The 10,243-nt window shown below is 33.8% G+C and overlaps 1 protein-coding gene across 1 annotated transcript; it reads right to left on the bottom strand.

Annotated features, from left to right (window-relative positions):
• Positions 1 to 1,151: 1,151 nt before the first annotated feature.
• LOC110319036 (olfactory receptor 5W2-like) lies at positions 1,152 to 2,159 on the bottom strand. The gene has a single exon (XM_021194435.1). The coding sequence runs from the start codon at positions 2,126 to 2,128 to the stop codon at positions 1,193 to 1,195; it is 936 nt and encodes a 311-aa protein (XP_021050094.1). The 5' UTR covers positions 2,129 to 2,159; the 3' UTR covers positions 1,152 to 1,192.
• Positions 2,160 to 10,243: the final 8,084 nt, after the last annotated feature.

Genomic DNA, 10,243 nt, shown 5'->3' with positions numbered 1-10,243 from the left:
TTTAATAAAACTTGGTGATAATATATGCATTCTGAGGATGTAAATTATAATTGATAAAGGAGAATATAAATATCTTATGTAAGTTTAAATTTGTGATTCCTTAAAGCTTTTTATAAGATTACTTTTTAAGATAATTAATGAAATAATTGAGCCTATCATTATAACCAAAAATTGCTATCTGCCAGTAAAAATAACTGAATGAGAAAATTATCTTGCTTGTTCACATTTTGTTATCTATAACAGACTGTTAACTTATGAATTTATGTGGGTTCTTGGGAATAATTTGTTCTTTTAAAAACCTGTACTACATAATGTGTGTTCATGCAAAAGTAATGGGATAATATACTGGTTTTTTTTATAGGCATTCACTTAAAAAATAAAATATAGTCACATTGCAATTTCTATACTGCTTGAATGATTTTGCTGTGTGGGAAAAAAAAAAAAACTTGCTTGTTTGAACTTGGTGAAGTTTGCTTCATCCAGAAGTGTGTGTGTGTGTGTGTGTGTGTGTGTGTGTGTGTGTGTGTGTGTGTTTGATTCTTTTTCCCCTTTCTCCTTCGTTCTTTTTTCAATTGCCTTCTGTCACCCCATAGGAGATTTTTCAAACTAATTCTTTGTTGTCATCACAAGGAGCATTCTCACAGGCCCCACTCAATACACTCCAATTCTGTATCCCTTGTCAGTTTTCCCTGGAGGTCAAAGATGAACTTAACAGGTTCTCATTCAAGCAACATTTTATTATAGACATTAGATATAAACATTTTGCTCTAGATTACTTTCAAAATACATTTTACTGTAGAAAATGGTATAATTTTACTATTTCCTTTAAAATTATGTTTAGAATATGTAGTTAATATCTATGTCTTTCACTTAATAAAGATTATTCTTAAAGAGTCTAGAGATTCCTTTGAGATTCAATAAAAAGAAATATAATATGAAAAAAAGCCAGTACAATTCAGGAAAGCATAGTGAAATTAAAATTTAATAAAGAAAAATTATTTTTGTAACTGAAATAATAAATAATGAAACATGAACTATTGGTATATCAATAACATTATCTTGTCTCTAAAATTTAAGAGAAATACATATTTTAACCAAGTAAATTAGATGACACAGATTTTTTTGTTTCATTCAGTACATTTTTACAACAATCACTCCTACTATATATTGCACATATATAAAAATAAAACAATTATTTAAATGACCTTTTATTTCTCAGTTTGCACAAGGCTTCTTTCACATCCCTGTTTCTCAGGCTGTAAATCAGAGGGTTGAGCATAGGTATCACCATGGTATAAAACAATGAGGTTGTTTTATCTTGATCTAAGGAGTATGAAGAACTTGGCCGGAAATACATAAAGAGCAGAGTTCCCTGAAAAATTGCAACTGCAGTCAGGTGGGAGGCACAAGTGGAGAAAGCTTTGAATCTACCCTCATCAGAGGTGATCTTCAAGATTGATGCAATAATGTAACTGTAAGATACAAGAAGTCCTGAAATAGTGCACAACTCAACAAACCCAGAAAACACAAATAATGCTAATTCATTGACATGTATATCTGAGCAAGATAGTAACAGAATAGGTGGAAGATCACAGAAGAAATGATTAATCTCATTTGACCTACAGAAACATAACCCAAAGGTTATTATAGTTTGCATCAGAGTATCTATCATTGCTAACACATAAACTCCAGCCAGAAGTTGATAACAAAATCTACTGGACATATTTACAACATACATCAAGGGATTGCTGATGGCCTTGTACCGATCAAAGGCCATCACTGCCAGCAGCACACACTCGGCATCTATAAAAATACAGGTAAAGAAAAACTGCAATGCACAGCCCCCAAAAGATAAAGATTTGTATTTGGCCAGTAAATCTACCAGCATCTTTGGTCCAACAGCAGTGGGATAACAGAGATCTGAGAAGGAGAGGTGACTGAGGAAGAAGTACATTGGAGTGTGAAGCTGAGGATCTATTCTGATTAAAACAATAATTCCAATATTTGCCACAAGAATAATGAGATAGATGATAAGAAATAAAATGAATAGAACCACTTTCATGCTAGGGTCATCAGTGATTCCAAGTAGAATAAATTCAGTGATGGAGGAGCAGTTTCCTTCATCCATTCTTCTTTGTTCTTTGCCTGAATAGATGCAGAAATCATTAAAAAGTAGACTAGGTTCTAATTTGTCTAGGCAAGAAGATTGTAGTCAATATTTAGATTCTAAGCTTATTATATAGAAAATATTCTGTGGGGTCATAAAACAGTCTAGAAGCAAATCACAATTAAAGTGGCATACTCTACAAAAATTCCCACAAGGATTTTAATCAGCAGTTGATAATTATTCAGTATAAATAATTTCTGACATGAGTTTTACAATCATCCTGAGGCTGTGGGATTCAAAAGCCTAAAAGTTGTTATCAGATAACAATTCATATGAAAGAAACAACAAAAACAGAATAAAAAGCTTCAAAAATATGAAAAACTAAACATTTCAAGAAATTGAACCAAAGGATCTTGTGCATCATATTAATCAATAATCATAGTTTAATTTCTCATCATAGCATCAAATTTAAATAAATTTATGGAAATAGCTATGGTATGGTTTTGCTATATTTTCTTAGTGTTAACTATTTCATTAAACCATCTGTCTCTTAACATCACTCACTGATTTCAACTTACTAGACTCCAAGCACTAAGTCCTTATAAAAAAAAACGTGATCAAGCCAGTGTACAAAATGCCTCTGGGTTTATAAATAACCTGAAAATGCCTAAAAATATTAGAAGCTTCTGATGAACATACCTTCTGTCTCTTATATTTGTCTTTTTTAAAAAATAAGTATATGTCAAGGAATGGTTGTTCATTGTCATTGATAAATGAATCTACTTTTTTTTATATGGAATCCTTTCAGCATGTACTTTATATGTACTTTTACTTGATATGAATTTGTATTTATCATGCTTTGATTTCACTGTTATTTGAAAAAACATGGAAAAATAAAATTACATATGTTTATAATACCACTTACACAATCATCCTAAAAATAAATTTTGCCTATTAGTTAAACGTCGGAAACTTTTACAAAATTACAGAATTGAATATGGAAGGCAGTTAAATTCACAAAAATATAGCAGAAAAACATCATCAACAATTGGATGTTAGAATGTGAAATTGATCTATTCTAATTAGTGTGATCATTCATAGATTTTTTTCAGAAAAATGGTAATATTAACATCCAGAAACACTGTGAATAAAGACACTTTAATGTCAGGTCTACTAGTAATTGCTTAAAGAGAAAATTCTGAAAATGAAAAACACTTCTCTTTATTCATTCTTCTTTCTTCTTGGTCTAAATAATTATAAAAATTGTCAGTGCTGTGATAGCATAGCACTTTCTGCTTGTATAGATGGAATTATTCATAGGTCAAAGCATAATGCAAGTGTTACATAGTTTATTAAGGATATGAGTTAAACTGAAGAAGTAGCTCAGGTAAGGAAAATTTGTATACTTTAAAAAAGCTTTTATTTTAGAAGTTTAACATATACTGAGTTACAAATGTAGATGGAAATCATTAGCTGTCTTACTTATTTAATTATTGGCTACATACTATCAGTAAATGTATTTAAATGAAATGGAAGCTCATCCAAATACAATAATAGACACAAAGTGTCTAGTAACAGAAAAGCAATATAGAGCTTCCTTTCTTTTTATACAGTAAGACCAGAGTTCTATTTCTCAGTATATTAACTGTATATGCTATATTATTTGCTTAAAGTAATTATGAAACATAGACAAATTCTCAGATAATAGATGAAACATTTTCTGACAATGTTAATTTTCTAGCATTTACAGAAAATGAAAAATGATTTTTTTAAAGTTTAGCCACCCCTCTGATATGGTGTATTATTTTTAACTGTTGTGTTGTTTTTATAACCTGGGTTCAACTTATGAAACCTCAGAATTAGGAACCAAGAAAAATAGTTATGAACTGATGATTCTGGCTTACAAATTGACATTCTTGGAAAATGTGGAAAGAAAAAAAAGGCTGTCACATTCCTGTTTCCTGTCTTAACATATGAATTTATGTGTCTTTTGAGTTTGTTTGTTGTTGCATGAAAAAACTAATGTAGATTGTGCTGTATAATTCCAAAATTATGAGGTTGGTATTGTGTAGACGTGAATTGTTATATATTGCTATTAAGAGCATTGATCATCTATCATTATTTGAATAAAATTATAAGAAATTAATATTTCCCATACTACATTGTGGGTATACAGCATTGAAAAGGAAATTGTATGATACTATTTGCCTTAATAAATACGAAAATATCATCTACATTTACCAACCTTCTACAAGCAAATAAAGGCACTCAGATTTACAAATATCTAAAAAAATATATGTCTCTGTTCTTTAGTTGGCACAAATTATGCAACTACATAACCAAATGAGTCATGGTACTCATTCATTTGTCAAATATGTTGTTCATGATTCAAATAAATGACAGTGTTCTTCTTCTCCTAGTCATAAACCTACCTGAGTCCAGTGTGTCTTTCCATCTTTACCTGTAATTCCAGAACAAACTGGATGATCACTTTTATTTTCAACTGCTACTGATGGAATATAATTCCCTTGAGGCCAAGCCTTTCCAATTTGCTATATTCTAATTAGCTTCTGGGTTCAATATTTTCTGGGGAATATTCAACAACTGAATTCCTGGATATCATCTTCTCACTATACACATGATGCTACTGTTGGTAAGGGATGAACACTTACTGAGAATTACAGTGTGTGCAGGCTTCACTCTACCTCTCCCATCATTTAAATAATCTAGAACATTTCCAATTTGGAGAAATAACCCTCCACAGTTTTTCATAATTGTCTGAATGTACTCTCACTACCCTTCTAAACATTCCCATTTTAATTATTTTATGACTAATCAGACCCTTGAGCACTTGATAGATTTTTTTTTTTGATTGCTCATATCTCATTGCACAGATCATCTTAACTGTTATTACTACCATGGGGTTCTGCATGATGAAAAGGTCATTTAAAAATGTTTTGTTTCATAATATCTGGCATTAACTTTGTGGAGGCATGGAAATTATCTTATTTTCAAAATGTGTAGTAGGAATAGGTTTTCTGTCTGTTTTTCTTTGTTGTTTTTTTTTAAAGGAGATTTTATATATCCTAAAATGTTATTATTCATTTTTGGTTGTGAGCCTAAACTTTAATGGCTGAGTGGGTGGGTAGGGGAGCAGGGCAGGGGGAGGGTACAGGGAATTTTCAGGATAGCATTGGTGGAACAACAATATGAACTAACAGTACCCCCTGAGCTCGTATCTCTAGCTGCATATGTAGCAGAAGATGGCCTAATCAGCCATCATTGGGAAGAGAGGCCCCTTGGTCTTGCAAACTTTATATGACCCAGCACAGGGGAATGCCAGGGCCAAGAAGTGGGAGTTGGTGGGTAGGGGAGCAGGGGCAGGGGGAGGGTATAGGGAACTTTCAGGATAGAATGAAATGTAAATAAAGAAAATATCTAATAAAAATATTTTCAAAAAATAAATAAATAAATATAAATAAATAAAATATAACAGAAATCTAATATTTTAAAGAAATGAATAAAAATATCTAAGTATTTTATAAGAAAAGTGTTATTATTTGTAGCATATTTTTTATGAATTGGAAAATGAAATATTGTAAGCAATCAAAAATTACCAAAATTTTCTATAAGCAATATTCACCTCTCCTTCAATATTGGTGGGATGCTATCCTCTTTGACTTCCGTCTATTTCATTAAGAAAAAGAGCTAGCCTTGAATTCACATCCTCTTAACCATGAAATTGCTCAACACTCTCACTTCTACAAATGTTTTAGAAGAATTTCTTCATTCATCAGTGGACTTTCTTGAACAAAACCTTTTAATTTTGCTGGAAATCACTATGGATATGCTATTAAAGATGATGGATTTGTTTATTTTTAAACGTACACAGTCATATTAACTGAATTCTATGTATACTGGATATCCAGACATTGCCTTGTTATTCCATCTTTAACAGCTTTATTATATGAGAAGAAAATCTGATGTGAAAAGTTAGAGAAAACTTCTTGAATCCTGTTTGTCTCACTACAGAGCCCCTGCTCTTCCAATATCTCTAATACCATGCCAGTTCTGTCTTAATAGTGATGCCAAGAAGTTCTTGCTGACAGGAGCCTGGTATGGCTGTCTCCTGAGGCTCTGCCAGAGCCTGACCAATTCAGATTTGGATGCTCCCAGTCAAGCATCATCCTGAGCACAGGGACTTCAATAGTGGAGTAAAGGGAAGGAATGAAGGAGCTGAAGGGGTTTGCAACTCCTTAGGAAGAACAACCTGAGAATTCCCGGACTAAACCACCAACCAAAGAATAAACATGGAGAGACCGAAGGCTCCACTTGCTAATGTAGTAGTGAATTGCCTTATCTGTCATCAATGGGAGGGGAGGACCTTGGTCCTGTGAAGTCTTGATACCCAAGCATAGGGAATGCTAGGGTGGTGAGGCAGGAGTGGGGAAAGTGGGTGGCAAAGCTCTCTCATAGAAGCATGGGAATGGTAGGGAAGAGGTAGTTTGCAGAGGGGAATAATATTTGAAGTATAAATTTGGAAGTGGGATAACCTTTGAAATGTAAATAAATAACCAATAAAAATGGTGAGCAAAGTGGTTCATTACTTCCAAAGCACTTGTTCTTTACAAGTATATTTGTTCTTAACAAGTATATTATCACATTGACAAAAAAAACAAAACAAAAAACCACTGCATAGAGTACTTAAAAATAAAAGGAGAGTTGATGTCTCCCTCCCACCACTGGAAGTCCTCCTGGCTAAGCGAGGTGGCCACTTCAGTCTCCATATCCCCAGCTTCTAGGAGTCTCAGCTAGCATGATTCACACAAACTTCCAGAAGTCTTTTGTGCCAGGTCTCCAGCAAGTCCCAGACTTACCCCATTGGTTTCCATTCTGTCTCCAAGACCTCTCCCACATACCATGCTGGTAGTAATCTCAGTTGTAGTCACTCCCATAGTCTGCCTGCAGCCTCCTCCATTCCAGATTGCCAGCTAGTCCCAGAAATGCCCCAAACTCTCCCTCCAACACACATCTGATCCCCAAACTTTCCCCCTCCTCACTCATTTCTCACCCAGCCCCGCTCCCCCATGCACCTACCATGACTACTTTGTCCTTCTTTATGAGATCCATGCAAGCACCTTGAAACACCCTTATTACAATTTCTTAGGGTCTGTCTATTGGAGGATGGTTGTTTCTTTAAGTGGTGCTTCTCAGACATTAGACATTCTTAGTATGATCTGTGTAACCTGTCTTTGTAAAACTATCCCAGTAAAACTACCATACATACAAATCATACACTACCTCTCTCTACCTTCCTCTTGTTATTTTTAAATAGCCTGTCTTTCATGTGCTATTCTTGTGTAAGATGATTGTATGTTCATTCCGTCAAATCTTTCTCTGATTTTTCAATTTGCTTGTCACTAAATTAGACATCACTTTCAAACATAGCTTATGGCTTCTACCAACTAACTTTACCTTTACTGTTAGGGATTAAAGATGTGTACTAAAGTTATATATGTTTTCAAAACATAACATGCTGTAATCCAGGGCATGTCTGCATTCTGGCTGGATCATTTCTTTGGATGTTATCCCTTGGCAAAGAGGCTATATTGTTGGATTAAACTTACTCTACAGATTCTGAGAAAAACCTTCCCAGAATATTTGATCTCAATAGTCACGGCCTTTTCTTTTTTTTTGTAATATATATATAATATATATATATATATATATATATATATTATATATATATATTACAAATATATATATATATAATATAAATATATATAAATATTTATATATAATTATATATATAATTTGTTAATATATAACTATATTATATACTATATATAACAATATATACAATATATAATACATACTACATTACATAGTATATATATTATATGATATATAATATTTGTACATAGTAAATGCCACTAAAGTAGCAGATGTCCCCCCAAAATAAAGNAAAACATTGCTGTAACATTTTTGGAAAAGACAATAGCTCTTATATTAAAAGTAAACTTGACAAGATGGTAAATGTATGTCCAGAATGNAGAGCAGGCTACTAACAAGAAAGCTCTCTACTGGAGTCAGGAGCTGCTTTTTCTCTGTCCACTACTCATCCCACCTTTACAGACTTTGGTTATTTCCCTGCACATAGCCCAAGAAGAAAATTTTTCTTTCTTTCTTTCTTTCTTTCTTTCTTTCTTTCTTTCTTTCTTTCTTTCTTTCTTTCTTTCTTTCTTTCTTTCTCTCTCTCTCTCTNTCTCTCTCTCTCTCTCTCTCTCTCTCTTACTTTCTTTCATTTTTTTTTAGATATTTTCTTTACTTACATTTCAAATGTTGTTCCCTTTCCTGGTTTCCCCTCTGAAAACCCTCTATCCCCTCCTCGCCTACCCCTTCTCCCCAACCCACCCACTCCTGCTTCCTAGCCCTGGCATTCTCCCTTACTGGGGCATAGAACCTTCACAGGACCAAGGGCCTCTCCTCCCATTGACTGACTAGGCCATCCTCTGCTACATATGCAGCTAGAGCCATGAGTCCCACCATCTGTTTTCTTTGATTGGTGGTTTAGTCCCAAGGAGCTCTGGAGATACTGGTTAATCAACCCTAGTTTACATGTTATTGTTCCAGCACTACAAAGGTTTTATTTTAGTGGTTCTCGTCTCATGACAATCACATCCAATTATTCAACTACAGTTGACCAGATACCACAGATTCTTCACACAAATGGCCCAGTACAGTCTACTTCTGAAATTTCAGAAGTCAGTACTTTATCATCTGCATTGCTTTTATCACTCTTATCTACTAAGCCTCTACACCACAGCTGACTGAAGTCTTAATACTCAGTAGCTCTTTTTTCCCCCAGAAAGTTTCAGTAGTCTTCAAAGTCATTCCACAATCCTTGCAAAAACAACAAGGTCAGGTCTATCTCAACAATACTACACAATCCTGGATCAAATTTCTGTCCTAGCTATGGTTACTGTTACTGGGATAAAAACCTATGACCTGAAATAGTAGGGGAGGGAAGCATTTATTTGACTTTGTTTCCTCATTAGTTGTCATCATGGAAGGAAGTCAGGAAAGGAGTTGACCAGCACAAGCACCTGAATTTAGGAGCTGATATAGCTGGTCAAGGAGTTAATCCTTAACCAGCGTGTCCCTAAATAATTAAATAGAGACCTTTTTATATTTCAAAACTTAGGCCTTAGATGGAAGACTTTCAGCTAGCTTTTCTAAGTTAAGCCAACTACATAGCCCCATCTACATTATATTCATATAATATGTGTTATATATAATGTGTAAATATAATCACATCTTATTAGAAACAGAATAAATCGAAGATGTTGAAGAAAAAAAAAGAATATCAGAAAGAGAACACAACTGTGATTCAACTAAGAAAATCCAAAATTATTCAGTAGCAATAATTTAGTAGTAGGACTAAAACATGCAAGAAATTAAGATCATAACTAAACATATACAGTAATGAGTTAATGTGTTTAAAGAACGAGCTAAATAAATGAAATCAGAAAGCATATTCAAAGACATTATGAGATAGACTTCCATTTCTGGACAAAGGAATTAACATGCAAACAGAACTTCTAAAGACAAGGCTGAAGTAGAATGTTGCTCTTACAAATCACAGCAATTTGGCCATAAGTATAAATAAAAAAAAATGTATTAAATGTTTTACAAGAGTTTTCCATCACATGCAAGATCTTCTGCTGAAGTTGTGGGCCTAAATATATAGCCCAGGGGGTGAGGTGGGGCAGTTTATGGCTGGTACATGGCTTCTAGGAAAACAGGTGGAGTTGTGGGTTGCATAATGGATCTCAGAGTATGGTTGCAGTTTACAGCTGTTTAATTTGCTTTAAAGGTAGTTGGTATTCATATGGTATATAATGGGTTGTTATCTGGATCCCTGGAATTGGCGTGGCCTCCAATACACCTGGCAGAAAGTTCATAACATTTTAAAACTGTTCAATAATATTCCACTGTGTAAACCTAAAACACTAGTACTTTCCTCTGTTGATAGGCATTTAATCTGTTTGCAAATTCTGGTTCATATGAATAGAGAAGCAGCGTTTACTGATGAGCTAGAATTTCTGCAGTAGGATATAGAGTCTTTTGAGGATA

Source organism: Mus pahari, chromosome 3 (genome assembly GCF_900095145.1).
Source record: "Mus pahari chromosome 3, PAHARI_EIJ_v1.1, whole genome shotgun sequence".
Lineage (NCBI taxonomy): Eukaryota > Metazoa > Chordata > Mammalia > Rodentia > Muridae > Mus > Mus pahari.
This window is presented reverse-complemented; position numbering and strand designations above follow the sequence as displayed.

Bases quoted from the DNA above. Each gene is read 5' to 3' on its own strand.
- LOC110319036 (XM_021194435.1), bottom strand. From the start codon at position 2,128: ATGGATGAAGGAAACTGCTCCTCCATCACTGAATTTATTCTACTTGGA.